This window comes from Vanessa atalanta, chromosome 27 (genome assembly GCF_905147765.1).
Source record: "Vanessa atalanta chromosome 27, ilVanAtal1.2, whole genome shotgun sequence".
Taxonomy (NCBI): domain Eukaryota; kingdom Metazoa; phylum Arthropoda; class Insecta; order Lepidoptera; family Nymphalidae; genus Vanessa; species Vanessa atalanta.
This window is the reverse complement of record NC_061897.1, coordinates 1,401,150-1,424,328: the sequence shown is the minus strand read 5'-3', so window position 1 is coordinate 1,424,328 and position 23,179 is coordinate 1,401,150. Positions and strand designations below refer to the sequence as shown.

Here is a 23,179-nt window from a genome sequence, read left to right as displayed (position 1 = left end):
CATTACACTTACTTATTGATAGTCAAATTAAACATTACCACCCGGTTCTGAAAAGGAAACACCCTCACCTGAGAAGAACCGGCGAAAGAAACTCAGCGGGTCTTTTTTTTTGTCAAACTAATTAAATACATATATTGAATATGAATTCTTGATTGCAATTTACGAAATTGTTACGATTTACTATTTATTTACGATTAATTTTAGAGAGTGGAGAAAAGTTACGGGCCGTATAGAGAGTGGTGCAAAGGCTGTATTAAAAATAAAAATAAATGAAAAACGTGCGAACAGACGTCGTCAGTTTACAATGAAATCAAAACAAAACCTATGATAGGTTTCGAAATATGTAAAGATCTTGTCGAATAAACGCACCGTTTTGCGTGCGACCCACCCCAGAAAAATATACAATTCATGTTTACCAATTGAACAATGAATAAATGCTTATCTTAGATGGCATGCCGGGGTCATAAATAACTTCCTAGAAAAGCAAACATCTATTTGTTATGGTCATAAAATACCTGGTGACTGAAAACAAACTCGGGGTACTTAGTTTTATAAATTAAACCAATAAGGCATAAATGACTGGCGGACTGATAATATCGTATTTTAAAATCCCAATATGTATACTATGTGCGTTATTATATGTAGATTATACTATGTACAATATTATATGTAGTTGTAATATTAACCTATTTAAACAGTAGACGGCACAAAAACATGTTTTATCTACACTAACACAATCAAGGCCAGTAAAATTGTAAACTTAGAGAACAAATTAACACAGATTGTATTAATATTTTATTTGAAATTTAAAATTTGCTCCTTGGTCTTATTTGCATTTTATAAAAAAAAAAAATTGACATAGACATCTCACAAGGAAAAACTATTTGAGTTTTTTACCTCTAATGTTGCTCAAGAAATGTAGCAATCAAAATTAACCTTGAGACTGTTTCTAAAGAGCCAACATGTTCACATCCAATATTTTGTTCACATTTTTCGACCCTACCTTTACTTAATTAAAAATATATATATTATGTAAATTGGTCTACCCTACACATAATAAATAACTTTGCCCATAAAAAATGACTCAAAAAATGTATTAACAGTACAAATTCAACATGCTGTCTACAATGAGATACCATTATTATACCTTGTAAAAATCAACATTCTTTTATAGGTGTTTCAATTATGTCACAATCCCATCACCCCCATTGGTTAAAATGTTAGTAAGAAATAGTACATAAACATATACTTGGAGAGCTTTGTGCAAGTTCGTCCACCCTCTTATGACATATTCTACTGACAGCGATACTTAGTATTCTTGTCTTCTGGTTTGTAGGATGAGTTTAGTGTAACTAAAGCCATAAGGGAATTCTGGGATGTATTGTTGATGTAAGGGATGGTTAATTTGGCCTATAGAGCATGTCTCTGGATGGTGGTGACCACTTATTATCAAGGGTATTTATAATAATATTAAGGGTAATCATATTTGATTTGTCATGATACATTTGATATATTTGAATAATGATACAACATATGAGGGAAAATTATTGTGATCTAATTATGTATAATGATTAGTAAAATGTTAAAAAAAAGTACAAGCTCAAAATAAATAATACTGTTATTTTTAATATTATTAACGACCTAAGACCACAAAAGTCAAGGCTACCTCAGCAGCCCAGGGTCATCGTAAAACATATTAAATGAAAATAATTAACCTATTCAAAAAAGTTTCATGGTAAACCCATAGTCAATCACAACAAATAATAGTATTATTTAAATACACTATTCTAAATTACGAAATGTCATAAAGTTTGTAAACTTTTTTTTTTTAATAAGCTAAGAGCAAAGGCCATATTCAAATTAATTTATAGCATTTGAATTAGGAACAAAGGCTCACTTACTTGTTGTCGTCTATTTAATGCCTAAATAGTGTAGAAATGCATGTTTATCTAAATAAAATGCGTCTCGGTGGGTTAAGTTGTTTTTAATAACATCTGTTTACACTTTTCGTGTTACTGAGAATTGTTATGAAATGAATTACTTCCCGATTGTTATTAAATAATCTAAAAACAATGATTGTACTTGAAATACTTATAGCTAAATGACATTGACATATTGACAATTTGGTGATTGCATTGGTGTTGCCAGCTAGAGGTAATTCCATGCTTACAGAGTTTATTGGCAAAAAAATATTTGATTGCTACACAAAATACGAATATCTATGGGGTAAAAGTTTTGCGGTAAGTACGAATATTTTTTATTGGTACCACAGTATAACTACTGTGGCTTAAAAACTTTTTTTTGTGCTTATTTAATAAATCAAATTAGAATCCAATAAGTATAAATTCATTATAAAAAGTATTTAAATGAGATTTTATTATATCATATTAAATAAAACAATATAGGATTATTACAAGATAGAATTTATTAGTTCAACAACATGTCCACTATACATATAAAATAATGACTAAACTTTTCGAATTTATTACGAGCTTATTATTAAAATCTTTATTATTTTGTACCACAAAAAAGGACCAAACTTATCTCTTGCATTACATTAAATATAATTCATTATTAAATTAGACTATTTATCTAAATGATATTTAATTAGCATAAATGTTAATTTCAGAAAATAACTCCAGCTAAAGTAGCGCCATTCTGGTAATTTATGAAATCTTTAAATTACAGATTTCGTTTGATCCTTCGGGTGAAGACGCTTACATACTATTTTTTATCTCTTAATCTTAGAACTGCTAATATAATTTATTTTACATTTTAAAGACTTAAACTAATATTTTTTCACAACTCCTTTCATATTACAATTAGTATAATGTGTAGTTTAATTAAAGGAATAACTTAAAAACTTTTTGGTCTCATGCGTTAGAATAGTCATAAATTATATACAGTAAATTTGATTATGTACACAGTTTAAAAATAGGCTACATTATACAATTAAATTTATAAATAAAAGCATACCAACATTAATAATATCAGCTGTTTTTATTTTCTTTGCTAGTCAAGCAAATATAGGTACTTATCTTTTAAAAGTTATTAAAGTAATAAAATATAAATTATACATATTCCTAAAAAAACTATTTTACGTCTATTTGCGTACATTTTTTGCCACTTTTATTAAAAAACCTTTATAGAGTACTAAATTTAAATTAATTATTCGCATCTATTACATTTATATTTATATATTAAAATATAATTCATGTTTAAAAAACATTTATTTTGATGAGAGAACAATCTTTATTTACATAATATTAAATAAATATAAACATGCCGGAAATACCGATGAAATTAATCATCTACAAATATAAATTATTATAATAGTATTCGCGAGATAGAAATAAACTTAGCCTCAAAAAAATCTTACATTAATATAATTTATAATTTTTAACCAAGTCTTTCTAAATGTACAGAATTTTAAATGTACGTTTAAAAAGAATTTAAAAATATATCACAAGAGAACCTTATTTAGAGACTAACCTAACGCCATCTGTTTTCGCGAAGTTTAACATATACTTTACAAACAGATTCACATAATTTCTATTGGTAGAAGAGAATCTAGAACTAAATCTTACCAACATGATTTGAAAATTAACTGCAATTATATAAAATATTAAAAATATCAAAAAAGTCATTTTACATTTCTAAACACAAATAAATTTAAATTAGGTACACTAAATTCTATTATTAGTTATTGAATACTTTTTATATATAATTATTATTTAAATTGTTATGAATTTATTTCAAACGTAAAAAATTTAATAATATTTTTTTTATCATGTAGTTACATATATATTTATTTATCATGAGTTAGTTGTGTGATTTTTCGTGAGGATACTAACATACATCTGAGTAAAAATAAAGTAACAGACGTTCAATGTTCTACGACTGAAAAAAACCTTTCGAGAAGACTTGGAGCCTACTTCACTAAGCTGTTCATTGTGGACTGAAGCACGTGGCCGATTTTCATCCGCCACGTGCAAGTATGAGATAAATATTACAAATACAAATTAAGCATACTAAAATAATTGTACTTGCCTGGACTTGAACTGAGAATCATCATTTAAGATTCATGTCTTGTAAACTTGGGCCATACTGGCTTTATAGATCTACTTAGTAAAACTTTTACGAATAAATAATATTACTTAGGTAATTAACAGTGAATTCAAATGTAATTATTCTTAACTATAAAGATAAAACACGAAATAAATATATTTACAATTCCATTTTTATGAATACAGTAGTCCAACTGATTCGAACTAAACGGACAGAATCCACTTGGAACACCGAAAGTTTAACGGTTTTTAATGTAAATGCACACATATAAAAACATTTCCTTTTTTCATGTATAGGTGGTCGGGCTAGTAATGGTACCATCGTGGTCAATAACAATACTAAGTATTGTTATTTTTAAATAGAATATCTATTTTTATATATAATAATATTCAATAAATTACAAATTGTGTACATTGACCTAAGATTTCGACTACGAATCTTTTAATATTACAGTCATATAATATAAACGAAAAAGATGTTTAAACAGTATACTACGTCTTTTCTGGACTGAACTAAAAACACAAAAATAACTATAGTACAACTAACGCCATCTATTATCACCAATCATAACTAATACCATCTAGCTGTTCCGACCCTGTTGTCCGGTGGGTCTCTCGCACAGCAGTAAGATACCAAAATACCTACGGTAGCCAGACATAAAGATATTACACTGACGCTGCAAACGGCACCTGAAGTGATATCGTTTAGCGCGGTCCCGGGCTTCGGTTGGATGGACAGCAGGATGAGGAGACCGAATGCGCTCAGCAGGGAAAAAGACGAGAGAACGATGTAGCCTATAAAAAAGAAAATCAATTAAAAAAAATGAACTTGTATAATTAGACTTGTGACAGATTATTTCGATAACGATTTAAAAAAAAACATTTTGTCAAAAGACTTCCTGCCGTGCCGTTAATTGCCTGAACGCTCGCATGGAAAAACTTAAGCATTTGTGAATGGAGACTCAAACGTAATATCTTTTGTTTTAATTCGCAAAGTTATGCAAGACGATATATTAAACACAAGATCACTAAATTATAGACATTCTGTTGACATACTCAAGGCTTTTCATACTAACTACTGTCTAAGGAAACGATTAAATCGAACATTCTTGAAAGATATGACAAAAAACTATAACTCGGAAATTACAAAAATCGCACATATGTTTCGGATACCCATCTAGTTCGATCTGACTGGTTTGACAATATTTCTTAGAACACAATTAGCAGCGCTTCACAGTTTCACACGCTCTGAATCAAGACGATTGACAAGCGTGATATTCATATATTTATTCGTATCTATGATATACGGGTCGTTTTAAAAACTGAATTTCAATTTCTAATTTAGTCTGTAGTGCATAATAAAGCAGAGCTAATAGTAGTGATAATTAATTGTTAGAGATAATTAATTTACACGGGTATACGACCTCATTTATTAGAATGACAATAACACACAACGTGATTGACGTTTTAAAGATTGTCAGTTGAGAGATGTCAATTGTAAAGAATATAAGACGGGCACGTATTTTGTTACACAGGCGACTGATGGAAATATAAAGATTTAATCATGTATCTGTCAGTGTGTGTGTGTGTCCTCTGTTGAGTGAGGCACTTGGTCTCTTGGTCTCGGGACAGCGCCAGCGCCAGACATGCGTACTGACTGAATTAGTAAAATCAACATATCGGACGACAATAATAATCGTTTAGATAGCTATCCGTGTGGATCTCCGACGTATATATATAAAGTAGAATCCGTTTATTATGACTCCGCCTATATTGACCAACCGTTTATAATGACGTCATTACACGATGAAGTTTGGTTCTCATATAGAATTATTTGTAAAAAAGTCGGATATAATGACTTCCTTTATAGTGACAATTCGCTTATTTTGACCCATTTTTAATAAATTGTGTCCGGTTATAGTGACCGACATGATTCTTTAAACCTTCGGTAATGTTTCCGGCGAATTTCCGCACCTGGCTCATTGTTTTTTAATCTGAGTGAGTAATTGTCACTCAAAGGTCGTCTGTAGATTTGTTCATAGCAATATTGAAAATGATAATTTGACCATGACTATGTCTTCTATACACAATAGTATTGGAGACTGTTATTACAAAGAAATGAAAAAAAAAAAACAAAAGCAGTCAAAAATTACAGATTACTTACATTAAAATATGAAAAATATAGTACATACATACATGTTTCGTATGTCCTTATTACGTGCAAAATATATAAGTAGTTACATATTTATATAAAAGTATATTTTTTTACAAAACGCTTTGTGTTACGTTCGGTTATTATGACGTGTTATGATGACATTATAAACGGATTCCACTGTATATATATATATAGAATATAATAGAGGATCTTGTAAAGATCTTATCAGATAAAATAGTATAACATTACCTGATATGTAATTTCTATTCGGCAATAGTTGATGTCGACGAGATCTCAATCCGAGGAGGCCTAGCAAGAAGCACGTGAATCCAGACAGCACGCAAAAGTCCAAGTAATAACGACGTCCCATCTGTAATGAGAAATTAAAAAAAAATATTGAAAGTGACAGAATCGATGAATGACTACATTTTGATGTGTTCATAATTAATCTTCCTGTATTAAATACAGATATAATAAGCCTGTTATTGTCATGTAACTGCATAAAATTTGGAGTATAATTTCACCGCGTTCATTTAAAGTAGATTTTTATTTTTTAATATCAATCTGACAGATTTTAAGCAAACAAAAGCTCTTTTTGTTTTGTAGTCTGTGACTGTACTGTACAATAAATTTTGATGGACGAAGTATAAGTAATGAAATTACAATTTTAGGATTAGAGTGCGCTAGATACAATCCGTCCGACCAACCGTAATCGATATTCTGCACTAACGAAGCGCTACTTTAGTCTGTAATAACTCTTCAAGGGTAGTAAGTCGAGTCATCGAAGGTATTAGGTACCTACCATCGGTAAGAAATTTTGTTGCTTAAACAGCTGTAATTAACTTTAAAATAATTATTATGATGTTCAAGTATGAGTTACGGGCGGTATTCAGCATACATTAACTCTGTTACTACAATAAAGCTGTACTAGATCTTCGATTAGCGTTTGAGTTATACGATACTTACACTATACATCATATAGAAACTCAGTCCTGATGTTAGTCCGCCGCATAAAGTTAATATTAAAGCAGCAATGGTGAGCGACGTAGTTGGTCCGGTCGCGCTTTTTATACTTGAAAATGATTTGTACGTATCTTCTGAATAAACTGACGGCGACTGTGGCGCCACCCTGTAATGAAAAGTTGCAATTATTGTTTTTTTTTTTAAGAAGTAGGCACCAGGCTTGTTAATATTCATTCATTCTATAGTTATAGAAATTAAAAAATTAAATCAAATTATCCAAATAATAATTGTTTAAATTTGATATAAATAATGTTATTTGATATAAATAATAATGAATATTATAAAAAAAATTGTAACATAACGAGTTTCATGCTGGTTCATTTCTTATGGGTGGTACAAATGTAAATAAATAAATTTAATAGTACAAATTCGTATTTTTTTTAAATATTATTTAGATAGAAAATGCAGTATATAAAATATACTTTGAACAAAAATAAAACACAAAAAGATATGCCCCGGGTGAGGATCGAACTCACGACCTTAAGATTATGAGACTTACGCGCTGCCTACTGCGCTACCGAGGCTGATGACGAAACAAGCGAATTTATGTAATAGTATACAACATTTACGATATTTTTTTATCTATAAAATACATAAAATGCACCGACTTCACTCAAACTGACCGACAATGTTATTCTGTGAAATAATGAAAACATAATGTAAAATTTTGAAAACCTTACTTTTATGCGTGATATTATATCGTTTAAATGACATTTATTAGTTTTATTTATTTTTACTCATGTATAATAACATTTTTAAATATAAAATAAAAAATTTATAAAATATATTTAAAAATATAAAATACAGAGGCCAACAAGTGGCGGGAACAGGGTCCAAGCCACCGGTGGTCAGGGCTCCAGAGAGAGGAACTTCCTCACAATACGTGCCGTGCCGAGGATTACTGCCTTCTGCATCAGGCCCTTGACCCAGCTGCCTAACGAGAGCCTCTTAAGGTGTTGGTCGAGGCTCTTGGCCATTAGGCCATTCGCTGAAACGACTATCGGCACAATAACTGCTGTATCCACATCCCACATGTCGACAAATTATATTGTTATTAAAGTTAATGTTGCATTTCTCTTTATAATATTTCTCAATCGTTTTCAGTGGTGAGTTTCGAATTTGTTACTATAGAAAAGCACTAATAGTACTTTAATAAAATACCTATTCGGAAGAAGAATTCGAACTCAAGAATATCCAAGTAAACACGTAGTTTGAAAGCGAATTATCGAACGCTATAATCTATTTGATGTTTTTTTTACATCATCACGTTAAAACTACTAAAAGTATCGATCAAGTATGACGCAATGACAGATCGACACGAAATCATCCGTCATATCGTAACAGGTATAGTTTAAAACATATTTTAATTATATTCAATTCAAAACTTTGTTTAATTATATTTTTATTAATGTTTAAATATAAATAATACTTTTAATATTTATTCCACAACTTCTTAACAAAATGAACTGATTTTTATTTAAATATGGATATTGCGAAACTTTTACCGTTTACGAAACGGAAGCTCTCTAAAGGAATAATTTTCCCCCGTTTTTGCAAAATTTTTCATTGATACTCCGCTCCTATCGTAGTATGATATTACCTTAAAGCCATGCTCGATAAATGTGCTTTTTAACGCTGAAAGTTTTTTTTTTAAATCGAACCAGTAGTTCCTGAGATTAGCGCGTTCAAATAAACAAACTCAGAATAAACAAGCAAGCTTTAGAATATTAGTACAGATTAAATAAATATATATAAATGTTGACAGGACCGGATTTATAGGTCTGGAGGCCCGGGGACCACAAAGGAGCCCCTTAATTATTATTTTACAAATGAATTTGAATAATTTCATTTCTCTATAAGAAATTCGTGTCGTTATATTATAAAATGATTATGACATGTCCCTACACGATATCAACGTAATCATAATTGTACCTTTCCTATTAAAACAAGGTCACATTTGACCCTAAATGTAGGGTATAAAAAACTGACCTCGGATCGTATCACTAACATAGCGACCTCTGTTTAACCACTTTGAATTATAATTATATATTTTAGATAGTAATTAAATTTTAGAACATAAACGAGGATTATACATACAGGGCCAGATTTAGGAGAGGGCAACCGGGGCAACTGCCCTGGGGCCTCCACAAGAGAGGGTCCGACTAACTAAAAAATTTAATTATAATATATGTTTAGATATAGTTAATTTATAATAATATTACTAATTACTGTTTTAAAAGACACTGATACGAAGAGTTAATCAATTATTGACAAAATTTACTTCCGACGAGTTAACAAATATCAAAACATAGTCAAATTATATTAAATGTTATTAATTACTGTTTTAAAAGTTACCAATATAGTAAATAATTTATAGCTTACTGATTCATATTACAATATTCAAATAAATGAATAATATAATTTTATCAGGGTCTCCACGCCTCTGTTGCTCTAGGGCCTCCACTCCTCCAGACCTTTAAATCCGACTCTGACGAAAGGTCATGTTAGAGTACTGTCAATGCTGGAAGACTTTTAAGATCAGTATTTAGTGTAAATAGTTATTAAACAAGACAATAAATTACTTACCTTGGTATTATGACCGCGGTGTTTTTATCCCTTTTCTGAGTGTCGATTCTTCTGTCACTCTTGTTTCTTACGTCCCTTCTGTCAAGATCAAAGCTACGTTCCCGCTTGAAACTGGTAACGAAGACGTCTCTGTCTGGTAAACTGTCTCTATCTGGTAAGCCATAATTCAGCTTCTGTAGCGCCTTTGGCGATATCGGTGAAGTTGCAGCTCGTGTCAGAGTCAAATTGGCACAGGATTTCGATGGAGTGACCTGTGTCGGTGTACTGGATATCATCTTCATAGGCGTCCCAGGGTATCTGGACATGTCTGATTTGTTCGGCGTTATCCTAACCGATGGTTGGCTAGCGTAACTTTTCAGCTTCCTTGGCGTCGATAGCAGTTCGTGAAGCTTCTGCGTCGCGATGAGACTGCTCTTCGACATAATCGGTGACGTCGCTGAGAACGTTACGTTCCTCCTCTCTTCGTCGTCGGATGGAACGATGGCATATCTAAGCGTTTTACCGTTCACAGTCTTCACGATTTCCGTCGGTATTTCCTTCATTTCGTTTTCGTCTGGACCATCGACGTTGTATTCTTCGACGTCACATTCCTCGGCTTCGACGATTCTCTTCTTCGTCGGAGAATAGTCAACACTATCGTCCATGTCGATTACTTCATACCTATGCCTCATTCTTTCTTCTATATTATCACTTCTGTCATGTCTACTCTGTCTAAACTGGGCCATTTCTAAATCTTCGCTTCTTGTCCTACATCGTACGATGGAGCGAGACGGCTTGACGATCAGCGACGTCTGTCTCTGATATTGTCTTTGGTATTTGGGCGGTTTTGGCGGTAATTCCGGTGGCTCGTCTCGTCTATTTGGAATTCTTAGAGGGTTATCGGATATATCCGTCCGCATGATCCTGTTGCATTCGATTTTTCTCGGCGAATTCCCGCCAAGCGGTGGCATCCTTCGATCCGGCGATACGACCTTTGTTAAACATGATTTTTTAGCGAAAATCACTTCACTCTGTGAGCAGAAAGCGGGATTAGAGTAATATTTGTACACAATCTTAGGCGATTCCATGTTTAAGCGTAATGATTCCCCGAGGGTCAAGTTCTGTTAGACCATAGTTCCTATAGGGTGACTTTTGAGCGTAACCGTTAGGGTCTACTGATTATCTTGAACCTGTTTAGTGTTAAAACTACGAACTGTAACGTGAAATATTAATGGCACTTCTACACTAGTATGTATAACTATATCACTGTTATGTATTAATTTACACCAAATCACAGATAAAGTTAAAACTATTACAATTAATAATAATAACGTGTTAACGTTCCAACGTTCAACGGTCAACTGAAGTATTCCATTTTCGAAAAATAGTTGGGGTCGGAAATGGCGCGCGCGCACCCCTGTGTAGCACGCGCTATTCGAAATTTAAATCTACGATTAAATTTGTTCACTGTATTCTAAGAAATAATGCTCAAAATCATTTGAATTAAAATTACACGAAATATTTGTGAATTGAATAACGGCGTATGTCCATTTCAGTTGATTTTCTATTTTATATCATATATGCGTGACGATAAGAATGAGGTGTTTTTTTTTTAAAGTGTTGTGCAATTATTGAATGAGCTTTGAACGGATGAAGCGTTTTTGTAGGGTGACAATTCAGGGATCCTCTGTTTATTGTAATAATTTTTATTATGGTTCCGTTATTATTTCAAAGTTTGGTATATAAAGCTGCTCGATGCGGTTTTAACAGCTTTAAGCTCCTGAAGTTAAATCTATAACATATATATAAATACTTATTATATAAATATTATGGACTATATAACACTTTTTTTTTTTAATTAAACCGGGAGGTTTTGCTCAAACAAACATACTTACCAAATTCATTAAGAATTAAAATTAACTCGGAACAAATAAAAGGTAGCATTAAAAAAAAGTAATTAAATAATGACATTAAATTAAACAAAAACGCGGGAAATCAATATATCAACTTTTTAAATAATATTGACAAATAATGCTTACGTAACTATATTCCGCTAACATTTAGCGTGATGCTTGTATTGGTTAGCCAGGGTTAGGATCGAGTCATTAAACATTAAGACTCATATTTTATCTAAATAATAATCAGATTAATATTAAAAAAATATTTCTATAAATAATTGTTGAACCTTAAAAAAAACTATCCTTAATGTTGTATAAAAATAATTATTAAACAACCCTACACGAATAAAAGAAAAACCTTGTATTTTTCAATACGTTATCTAAACTTATTTCATATATTTTTTAAATTACATTTAACAGTTAAAGACATTAGTACAAACAGCCAATAAATAAAATATTACATTATTTAAACGACTTAACTACTAATTACAATAACAATATCATTTTTTTAATAATTTCGTAAGTACTAACCTACGCGTATTTTTTTTTATTAAAGCATTAGATATGAAGTTCACTTCTACCGGTAACACGTGCCAGCGACCGTTACAAACATCTGCCTGCCAGCTGTGACAAGGGAACATCAACCTTTTCGGTTTCAAAGTGCTTTTACAATGCAATACATTCCATTGAATTAATATTCTAGCGTAAGTTACGTACGTAGTATTATTTAGTATATTTTTTAAGTTATAAATTATGCTCACGACATGTATAAACATAACATATTATTAGTAATATTTATGATATATTTTCAATGATACAATTTTTGTTGTAATAATCTTCTGTATAGTAGACATCCGCTAAGAACAGAATTTACGAAATTCCACCAATAAGGGGGTAAGACGGGGGAACTTTCTGTTTTATAAATTTCGCGCAGGTAAAGCCGCAGTTAGTTAGTATACAAATATAAACCAACATACATACACTCTAAAGTTAAAATAGTTTTAATTTAAAATTGGAATAATTGGGAAAATTGTGGAAAAGTTGACAACGTCTGCATTTGAACTGCCAAAGGACCCGCATTTTTACATTCAAACTAGTTATTACGTGCGGTTTCGACGAAGTACATTGACTTTACTATATTCGTCCGTCTGTATAGATACCGGTCACTCTTCACCTCTTCATCATTAACAGCTTGTAAATTTCCCACTGCTGAGCTAAGGCCTCCTCTCCTTTTGAGGAGAAGGTTTGGTGGAATGCGAGACGGTGGATACACATGTGGCATAAATTCGTTAAAATTAGACACATGCGGGTATCCTCACGATGTTTTCCTTCACCGCCAAGCACGAGATGAATTATAAACACGAATTAGGCACATGATAATTCAGCTGTGCTTGTCTGGGTTTGAACCCGTGATCATCGATTAAGATGCACACGTAACCACTGGGCCATCTAGTCTCATTTAATTGTCCTGACCGATGTCTGACACGTCGACCTACATATATTATGGACCAGCCAACTACGAAGGACATACTTTACTTTATACTTTTTATTGTACACCACAAAGATAAAATAAAGAAACAAAACACGGATACAGCCTAAATAAAAGACGCGTAAAATTTTGGCGACATTATCGCTAAACAGCGAACTCTTCCAGGCAGCCAACGGTGTAGGCTAGGATAGCTCATAGAATACGAAGTGGGTGGTGCTGTAATAACTAATAAAATTACATAAATCTATTACTAAAACTAATAAATAAACAAAGAATTCACAAATTATATATCAACAAATAAATTATATTATCAAAACATACAAAATTACAAGTTTATAATCTAAGTACACGCTATATACAATAAGTACGAATACATAGATAACTCCTGGAACATAACGAGAAATACAAAAAAAAAATGATAAAATACAAAATACAGAAAAAGAAAAGATGAAATAAAAATAAAAGAAATTATTTGTGACTAGATGTTACCCGCGGCTTTGCCCGCGTAGAATATGAATATAATTATAATATATTTTTACAAATTAACTTAAAATGTTACTTTAATGTAATACTTCTTTGTATACCACATTGGTGTGTATTTCAGTCCTTAGGGTAGAATAGCCAGAAACGCTTAAATGCGAATCAACTGATTTTTAATCGGTAGCCCAATAATAAAATTTCGACCTTCTAACTTAAAAATGACGGACTTCCAGACTAACCTGTATACGAAATGTCAACCCCTATTTTTTCCCTTTAGGCGTACAATATCAAGAAACGCTTAAATACGTATCCACTCATTTTTAATAAGTATCCCAAAAAACAGTTTTTTGTTTTTAATTTAACAAATGACAGACTTCCATAATTTTTTAAATTTTAATTAATCAGTAGCCCATAAATAAAGTTTCATGCTTCTAACCTAAAAAAAATGACGGATTTCCAGACTAACCTATATAAAAAATGTCCTACCCCTATTAAACCCCTTAGAAGTAGAATATCTAGAAACACTTAAATACGTATATAATCATTTATAATCAGTATCCCAAAAATAAAGTTTCATATTTGTAGCTTTAAAAATGACGACTTCCATAAAAAACATTATACCCTTATTTCATCCCATTAGTGGTAGATATATCAAAAAACACTTAAATACGTATTTACTCATTTTTAATCAGTATCCCTAAAAATAAAGTTTCATGTTTGTTACTTAAAAAATGGCCGACTGCCATAAAAACTTTCAACCTTTATTTCACCCTATTAATGGAAGATTATCTAGAAACACTTAAATACGTATCTACTCCTTTTTAATCAGTATCCCAAAAATAAAGTTTATTGTTACTAAATTAAAAAAAACCATTCGAACGTTCAACCCCTATTTTACCCATTTAGGGGTAGAATATCCAAAATTCCCTCCTAAGAGGGTGTCATGATATGTTATTTTATAAGTGTACAGCCTAAAATATAAGTTTTATGCTTCTAGTTCTAAACACGACAATACTTTCAACAACTTACAACCTTTCATCCCCCTTTTCAACCCTTTAGAGCATTTTTTTCCAAATAAAAAGTGTGTCTATGTCCTTTCTCAGGCTCTAGACTATTTGTGTACCAAATTTCATTTAAATCGATCCAGTAGTTTTGGCGTGAAAGCGAGACAGACAGACAGAGCTACTTTCGCATTTATAATATTAAGTATGGAAGTATGGATTGTTATTTCCCGCGCTAGAGAGCTCCGATAATAACCGCGACCGATCGCTGCTAAATTCAAATTGCTACAGGGAGAACCGCGGTCTCCGACGCGCCTTTAGCACGCTCCCGCCGCCCCGGCCGGCCGGTACCACAGCAAACGCTACGTTCCGCAATTTTTAAATCTGTAATATCTTCGAAAATATTCATTTAAATCATATGCTGTAAAGGGTCATATAGATCAATATTAAATCAGCAATGTATTTAAGGTATTTCATTGGATAAGGATTAATGCTGTATAGGTTAAAATCGCTTCGGAAATTAGCCAATATTTGTGGTAAAAAATAAATGACAAAAAATGTTATGGTGGGTTATCACTTACAGATAGACACATACCATCACAGACTTTTTTGTAGACATTTTTGAGGTGTACAATTCTGTAGTACATTATTTTGATCTATCTCATAGTGTTCAGCCAGTGTTTACAGTGTAAGCGCAAAAAATGTATAAATTTACGACATCACATTAGAAACTTTTAAAATTATCAGTGTTACTTAACTATATTGTCTATGTATTATATACAAAAACCTTCCCCTTGAATCACTCTATCTATTAAAAAAAAATCGCATCAAAATCCGTTGCGTAGTTTTAAAGATTTAAGCATACAAAGGACAGAAAGCGACTTTGTTTTATACTATGTAAAGATACTTGTATTAGTTTCCAAATTAATCAATATAAATATAATCTAATTCTTAGACAGCAATATTAACCATTAATAATGTGTACCTCGCTCCAGACCCTATCAGTTGCCAACCCACCAATGCTTATATAACACACGCAGTGGCTGTATAAAGCTCAGTCACTGCCAAACCACGCTCAAAACAAGTTGAATTAACACATCTGAATCACGATCAACAACCAATCAGTTGCCACACACCAGAACGTATATAACACGCGTAAAAGCCGCGTTCAGCTCAGTCATTGTCAAACCGCGCTTGTAATAACTTCAAGTAAAATAGATTATGTCGTCTAAAAAGAAAAGCAAATCCAGATCATCACGTGCTGGTCTCCATTTTCCAGTTGGAAGGATTCACAAGATCTTGAAGAAAGGGAACTACGCACCGAGGATTGGGGGAGGAGCTCCAGTTTATTTGGCAGCAGCCCTCGAATATCTCTCAGCAGAAATACTGGAGTTGGCAGCGGAAGTTGCTAAGGAGAATAATAAGTCTCGTGTCATCCCGCGCCATATACTTTTCGCGATTAAAAATGACGAAGAGCTGAACAGGATGCTGTCCGGTGTTACCATATCGCAGGGCGGTGTGTTGCCAGCTATTCATTCGCAATTACTTCCGAAGAAAACCGTAAAGAGTTCTCAATCACAATAAATTATATGATATTATTATTTATGTATTTATTTTGATGTAGGTCGAACGAATGATCTGAATGACAAAGTCCTTTTAAGGGCTGCATTTTTGTGTTTCAAACACTTGACGTTAAATTGTTGATAATTTAATTTAATTTCTATTTCAACATGTTTGGAATTCATTAATTAAAAAAGTAAAATATAAAACCTAATTTAACAAAACTTTTTCGGAACTTTTTTTTTGGTTGTACGGCTTTGCCCCTGTCTAGGTAGGTACCACCGACTTGTCAGATATTCTACCTAGTATTATCTGTGTTTCTGTTTAAAGGTTGAGTCAGTGTAATTACAGGCACAAGGGACATAACATCTCGGCACCAAGGGTTGGAGGCGCATTGCCTTTGTAAGTTATGGCATTTCTGACAGGATCAGATCTATGGGCGATGGTGACCACTTATGGCCCATTTGCTCGTTCACTTACACATATTATAATATATTTTATAGATCTTATTTGTGCCTATAGGGCAGAGATTGTTTGCCAATGTCCCGTGCGTTGGAAAAGACACGACGTAGATTGAACGGTACGGTCGAGATTACATATTTAATTTAATTCTGAAGCCGTAATAGATATGTTATTAGTATATTCGATATGAATATTCGTGCGGGTAGGTCGTAAAGAGTAATTGTCAACAATCGTAGTTTAAACTATTCGTACCTATTGTTTTTTGACTGATACCTTCTTAAAGACAGATATTATATATTAGAATTGGTTTCTTTTAGAATACAACTTTTTTTTCTACTGGTTGCTTTGTGACGTAGAAATAGTTTGCTTATAGCCAGGCCTTAAGTTTAGTATCAAATAAACGTGCGGTCATTTTCCTAAATTCTTTGGAATCTGATTGGTGGTACAATCTTATGGCACGTCTATATAATAGCTTTCGACTTTTAATATCGATAATATTGTCACTAGAATTTTGATTGATCAATGTTTATTCTTCTTACAAATATGCCAATTTTGAAAATATACATAGCAGTCAACGTAGTGAGAGGATTTGTTGGTTCTGTCGGGGCCCCTCAGGATGGGGGCCCTGGGCATGTGCCCCTTGTACCCTAACGGTAAAGACGGTAATGCTCACACTTATAATCCGATGGGAACGACCAAATTAAGTCGTTCCAATTTGTAGACTCCGGTCTGCTACTGAGATTTATTGAAAACCCAATAACTTCCAATAGGTCCATGTTGGATTTGTAACCAGGTTTTCTGTGGCCTTATATCAGGCCACCGGACCAAGAGGTCACCAGGTAGGAAGTATTTTTTAATATCTCTTCATCTCCACATATACATTATAAATACACTAGCGAACCGCCCTGGCTTCGCACCTTGAAATTTATTTTATACGGGTGTATGTTATAGCACTCGGGGGTAATGTAGTTTTCTATCAATGTTTTTTTTTTTTAGAATTGGATTTTTTCTTTAGTTCCGGAGTCTAATCCGTAGATAAAAAAAAAAACATTTTACCTCTTTATAATATTAATATAGATATTATTTATTTTTATATTTAATTTATAAGTCTCCAACAAAAGAAACAGACTAAATAAATATTCTTATTATTAAACAATAAAAGGCTTACAAGTCGTGCGGTCCTTGAATTATAGGAGACCACAGCAAGAACATTTATATACAATTACGGTAAAAAGTGAAAAAAAATAATACATTACAATAAAATCAAATATAAATTAGAAACTTAAATTTAAGAATAAGCTTATTAATTATTATTTTTTTGTTAGTTTATGTTTTCTTAGTTGGTTATATATAACACAAATGTCACGTCCTAATATTAAACAATGGCGTGACGTGCGTTCAAAAAAAAACTAGCGATCTTTTCATGAACATTGTATTCTGCCACATGTGTATTCCGCCAACCCGCATTGGAGCAGCGTGGTGGAATATGCTCCAAACCTTCTCCTCAAAGAGAGAGGAGGCCTTTATCCCAGCAGTGGGACATTTACGGGCTGCTTATGTAAACAGTTGGACCGATATCGATGACTTTGTATTTGAGTTGGTTTATATTGTACCCGGTAGGTGGCGCTGCCATCGGTTATTAAATCTTCACACCAGTATGACATATGACCTTAACAGTTTAAACAAAAAGAAAAAACACATTAGAATTTAAAAAGAGAACACTTTCTTTTTGTAAATGTCTCGTCGTGAAACGTCGATATGCAGCCCTGAAAAGGGCTTTGTCTAGTTACTAGTTACTCTCGGTGTATTTTATTCAGTAAATCTTTATAAACATAAACATATTATATATTTTTGTAATAATGTTACTACGCCCTCTCACCGCGAACTCTTCTCGCTAATTGAATATCTTTAGGCATTATCGTAACCCTCTTCGCGTGAATAGCGCACAAATTCGTATCTTCAAACAGTCCAACTAAATACGCTTCACTCGCTTCTTGAAGCGCCATAACAGCTGAACTCTGAAATCTCAAGTCCGTTTTAAAATCTTGAGCGATTTCTCTGACTAACCGTTGGAACGGTAGCTTTCTTATAAGTAATTCTGTACTCTTCTGGTATCTTCTGATTTCTCTTAAAGCGACGGTTCCTGGACGATATCTGTGAGGTTTCTTGACACCTCCAGTCGCTGGAGCGCTTTTTCTAGCGGCTTTTGTCGCTAGTTGTTTCCTAGGCGCTTTGCCGCCTGTTGATTTTCGAGCGGTTTGTTTCGTGCGCGCCATTTTGGTGGTTATGCTTAATCCTTGTCGTAATGCTATTGGAATGTTTTGATGCCTTATTTATAGTTTTTTCTCATCCCTACCACAAATTGTATTTTTTATTATAAAACATATACCCTCTTTTTTAATTATTTCTTAAATAAAATTATGAAAGACGTTGTTTGGTACCGATAATTATTTCGTTATATATTATAAGTATATCAAATGTCTTTTAATTTTTTTTTTCATTTTTATACTTTGAGGCTTAAATACTTGTAGTCGGTAAATTTATTCTAGTAATTATTATCTGTAAATTAAATTATTATTACTTACTTTACTTTTAAACTGTTTCTGATTCTTAATACTAATACAATGATGTATTGGCTATTTTTTATTAAACTTTTTCGAAAACATCGCAAATGAAAGACCTTTTTATGTTAATAAGTAAACTGCACGTTAAAGTTCTTTTAGTAATATTATTTGTATTCAATGGATATCCAATAAACATGTATTTGGTGACAGGGCTTTGTGCAAGCCCGTCTGAGTAGGTCCATCCACTCAACATGTATTCTACCGCCAAACAGCAGTACTCAGTATTGTTGCGTTCAGGTTTGAAGAGTGCGTGAGCCAGTGTAATTACAGGCACAGGAGACATTACATATTAGTTAACAAGCTTGGTAGCGCAGTAGGAAATTGTAAATAAATAATATTTTTTTTTATTTAATAAAAGGCCCATTTTATCACTTAATGGTTAGTTGTTAGCACCGTTCATACATATTGCCAAAAGATGAGTATGACATTCACCACCAACCATATGAACTGAGATTTTACATAGGTATCTACCTTCTTCCTCTAATTATTATACTGTCTCACTCACTCTCGCTGCTCAATGATTATTGCTTTGCGGTCGAATAATGTTTTTAAAAATATTAAATCTCTCTTCTGATTGGTTGATTATGTTAACTAATCACACAACTATACCATTTGTTGTCATCTCAGAATGCATAAAAGATTCGTACAAATACGATATCGACTAATATAAGGCGAAATACCGAATAGTACAGAAGTGATTTATAAAAATGGTACCTAAAGCAACATTACACGCGAAGAAGAAGAAGGAAGTCATTGAGAAGCCAATAGCAAAAACAAAGAAGATGAAAAAGAAGAATTACCAGAGCTTCTCGATTTATATATTTAAATTATTACGAAGCGTTATAAAAGAAAATTTCGGTATATCGCGGCATTCCATGTTGATTATGAACAATTTTGTCAATGATATGTTAGAAAAAATCGCCTCTGAAGCTGGGAGGTTAGCGAGTCACAGCAAAAAGACGACATTAGGTAGTCGGGAGATACAATCGGCGATCAAATTATTAATACCCGGTGAACTAGCGAAACACGCGGACATTGAAGCGATGAAGGCGATCACGATGTACCACAACAGTCAGGAAAGGGACTCGAAATCGCATTGATGGAAACGGTTACGATTGTTTGACATTTAAAATATTAATAAATTAATTGTTTTGTTTGATTATTTAATTATTTATGATTTAACAAGGTCCTTTTGAGGACCGAATTCTTCTCATGTTTACGATGAGGTGACGTCTAATTTTGCTATAGTATATTTACATAGAATATATAAGTCAAGATGACATTATTTAAGATTTATCTGAATTTTGATATGAGCTATTTGAGGGTCGATATATTATATATTACTTACGATTAACCTTTAAAATTATAATAAGCATTAGTAATACTAAGCAGTCGTTGTTGTTGTTAATTTTTTATTTTGTTATATCTCCTATTTTTATTATATATATTTTATGAATTTATTTACGTATGTATTTATTTTAGTATATATTTATTGTTATCTGTGTATTGTGTACTATTATATTATGTATTTATGCTATAGGTAAACTGAATTAAAATTACTGTGCCCTTTCCATATATGTAAATATTATGATCCTCTGCCCAAAGGTCGCCAGGAAGAGATCGCTGTTGAGCGATAAGGCCGTCTCTTGCACCTCATGCAACTTTTGTGTAACAAAATTGTAATTTTTAGTTTTAAGTTTGGGTGCATTAAAGAGTTAATAAATAAATAAATATATCATGTCGATTCCGTAATAAGCTAATTACGGAAACGACATGAGTTTTATTTGTTACAACCCACGACTTTTTCTCATACTTTGTAAAATTTTTGAAGAGAGTTGGGCGTCTCGTCGAAACGGAGCTTGTCGTGAAGTTTCTTGATATTAATCATTGAATAGGGAATATATACTGAATACTATGCGTTTATTTTGGAAATCATATTCGTAATCAGCTAGTCAAAATATTGGCAATCGATAGAAAATTTAGACAAATCGAAGGTATAGTTTTCAGATCTTTATCATATATACGTAAAATTAGTTTATTTATGTTTATAAATTAATCAAAGACACTGAGATTTTTACTGGTTTTTACTAAATTGATATATTCCTAAAATGTTGTGATGTGAAACTGTTTTTTTTTTCATTGCAAACAAATAAACATAACCTATATTTTCGCAGTGTCTATTTTAATTTTATCATGCAAGATATATTAATAAATTCGGTGTAGTAAAATAAAGTTACGTTCCTCTTTCCCTAAGCTATATAATTTTAATCGACAGTCGTTTGCTAGAATGATTATTTCCTCTAAATAATAAAATACTTTAAATAAAAATATTGTATGACTTAATTGTCAACGTCAAACACATTATTTTTAATTAAATAAACTGTAATATTAAACTCATCCAAGCTCTTAGACAAAATACTAAATACAATTAAATGTTCATAGTTTTGTCTTAATTCTATTTATTATTAATATTTCCGTATATGTATATAACTAATTTAATAATGTAATACAATAGTATAACATCAATAGTTTATTTGTGTCGAGTTTGTTTTTTAAATTTTTATAATTATATGTATTTTTATATTTTATAAACATATATAAGTAATTAGATCTTTGCACGTTTTTAATTTTCTTTTTATCCTGTTGTATATTAAAATTTGTATTGTATCAATAACGTTCACTAATAAGGAAAAGCTTAATATTGTATAACATTCACAATAGTTCTTGTCTATTTTTCTTAAAACTGGTCTATTTTTCTTAATTATGTATTATTGCATGAAAAAAATAAGACAAAAAATCATATAACTATTGTGTTAAATCTTTAAAAACATAATATGTAATAATTGCCTGCAATATTTAATTTACAGAATTGAAATTTCATTCCATTTATAAAATAAATAAATATATAAATTAAAAATATTCTTAATTTAAATTAAACACGTATCAGTCTAAAATAAAAACAAATATACGAAAAATACGGACGGTATTCAAATAAAACTGCATTAAAAATAAATCCAGACTACCGTCACAATAAAAAGCTTCCTCGTCTATAAATAGCGACGCGCAAACCGAAACCGCGCCATTTCAAAATTGTCCATCAAAATGACAGGTCGCGGTAAAGGCGGGAAAGGTCTAGGAAAAGGAGGCGCGAAGCGTCACCGGAAAGTGCTCAGAGATAACATCCAAGGCATCACGAAGCCTGCGATAAGAAGATTGGCCAGACGAGGTGGAGTTAAAAGAATATCCGGTCTCATTTACGAAGAGACTCGTGGCGTTTTGAAGATATTTCTAGAAAATGTAATACGTGACGCAGTTACGTACACAGAACACGCGAAGAGAAAGACCGTGACAGCGATGGACGTCGTCTACGCTCTGAAACGTCAAGGGCGAACTCTTTACGGTTTTGGCGGGTGAATTAAAACTTTAGAAATACATCGATTATAAATATAAATATTAATAAAGTTATGTTGTTTGGTTGTTTTATTTATTGATTTCAAACAAGGCCCTTTTAAGGGCCGCAGTATTTTGTTTCATGATGAGACGTCACTATTTTTTTTTATAAATAAGTAAGCTAAAGTAAAGGCAATTGTAGCGAATTAATTTGCATTTTTATAAGAAATCAAAGTTCAGTTAGGTCAAGGAAGAAAGTTTTTGTTCTATTGGTTATGGTTTTTTTTAGTAAATACATTGATTGTTTCTCGAACATATTATAAATAAATAATTAAGCGTTCTCCTTTCATTCCTAACTTGAGTTTTTTATAGAAACCACTTTCGATAGTATTTTTTTACAATTACAGTAGAATCCGCTTATAATGACTCCGCCTATATTGACCAACCGTTAATTGTGACTTACTT

General features: G+C 32.0%; 6 protein-coding genes and 1 non-coding gene across 8 annotated transcripts in view; 3 read left to right on the top strand and 4 right to left on the bottom strand.

Annotated features, from left to right (window-relative positions):
• The window catches only part of LOC125074252 (steroidogenic acute regulatory protein-like), a 29,241-nt gene extending 27,162 nt beyond the window's left edge, over window positions 1-2,079 (bottom strand). The window contains exon 1 of one of the 2 annotated variants that reach the window (XM_047685534.1): window positions 1,898-2,079. The gene's annotated coding sequence lies outside the window, so the exon portion shown is untranslated. The remainder of the gene's footprint in view (window positions 1-1,897) is intronic. The other variant, XM_047685533.1, reaches the window with a different exon arrangement.
• A 2,464-nt stretch (window positions 2,080-4,543) lies between these two features.
• Window positions 4,544-10,910, bottom strand: LOC125074106. The gene is made up of 4 exons (XM_047685332.1): window positions 9,832-10,910; window positions 7,189-7,351; window positions 6,472-6,592; window positions 4,544-4,862 (listed from the first exon to the last, which is right to left on the bottom strand). The coding sequence occupies exons 1-4, from the start codon at window positions 10,896-10,898 to the stop codon at window positions 4,639-4,641; spliced, it is 1,575 nt and encodes a 524-aa protein (XP_047541288.1). The 5' UTR covers window positions 10,899-10,910; the 3' UTR covers window positions 4,544-4,638.
• On the bottom strand, window positions 7,697-7,769 carry Trnam-cau. The gene has a single exon. It is a non-coding gene; the product is annotated as a tRNA-Met (tRNA).
• A 4,836-nt stretch (window positions 10,911-15,746) lies between the features above and the next one.
• On the top strand, window positions 15,747-16,347 carry LOC125074109 (histone H2A, sperm-like). Its single transcript, XM_047685336.1, has one exon. It carries the CDS (start codon window positions 15,900-15,902, stop codon window positions 16,260-16,262), a length of 363 nt encoding a protein of 120 aa, XP_047541292.1. The 5' UTR covers window positions 15,747-15,899; the 3' UTR covers window positions 16,263-16,347.
• Window positions 16,348-18,457: 2,110 nt separating this feature from the next.
• Window positions 18,458-18,999, bottom strand: LOC125074107 (histone H3-like). The gene has a single exon (XM_047685333.1). The coding sequence runs from the start codon at window positions 18,974-18,976 to the stop codon at window positions 18,566-18,568; it is 411 nt and encodes a 136-aa protein (XP_047541289.1). The 5' UTR covers window positions 18,977-18,999; the 3' UTR covers window positions 18,458-18,565.
• Window positions 19,000-20,000: 1,001 nt separating this feature from the next.
• Window positions 20,001-20,528, top strand: LOC125074108 (late histone H2B.L4-like). The gene has a single exon (XM_047685335.1). The coding sequence runs from the start codon at window positions 20,032-20,034 to the stop codon at window positions 20,422-20,424; it is 393 nt and encodes a 130-aa protein (XP_047541291.1). The 5' UTR covers window positions 20,001-20,031; the 3' UTR covers window positions 20,425-20,528.
• Window positions 20,529-22,394: 1,866 nt separating this feature from the next.
• On the top strand, window positions 22,395-22,844 carry LOC125074110 (histone H4-like). Its single transcript, XM_047685337.1, has one exon. It carries the CDS (start codon window positions 22,427-22,429, stop codon window positions 22,736-22,738), a length of 312 nt encoding a protein of 103 aa, XP_047541293.1. The 5' UTR covers window positions 22,395-22,426; the 3' UTR covers window positions 22,739-22,844.
• The last annotated feature ends 335 nt before the right edge of the window (window positions 22,845-23,179 follow it).

Excerpts from the sequence above, each read along its gene's own strand:
- LOC125074106 (XM_047685332.1), bottom strand. The coding sequence starts at position 10,898 with ATGGAATCGCCTAAGATTGTGTACAAATATTACTCTAATCCCGCTTTC. Across the intron at positions 7,352-9,831 it reads ACCGCGGTCATAATACCAAG|GGTGGCGCCACAGTCGCCGT; the intron begins GTAAGTAATTTA and ends TTTTCATTACAG. Across the intron at positions 4,863-6,471 it reads GAATAGAAATTACATATCAG|GCTACATCGTTCTCTCGTCT; the intron begins GTAATGTTATAC and ends TCTTTTTTATAG.
- LOC125074109 (XM_047685336.1), top strand. The coding sequence starts at position 15,900 with ATGTCGTCTAAAAAGAAAAGCAAATCCAGATCATCACGTGCTGGTCTC.
- LOC125074107 (XM_047685333.1), bottom strand. The coding sequence starts at position 18,976 with ATGGCGCGCACGAAACAAACCGCTCGAAAATCAACAGGCGGCAAAGCG.
- LOC125074108 (XM_047685335.1), top strand. The coding sequence starts at position 20,032 with ATGGTACCTAAAGCAACATTACACGCGAAGAAGAAGAAGGAAGTCATT.
- LOC125074110 (XM_047685337.1), top strand. The coding sequence starts at position 22,427 with ATGACAGGTCGCGGTAAAGGCGGGAAAGGTCTAGGAAAAGGAGGCGCG.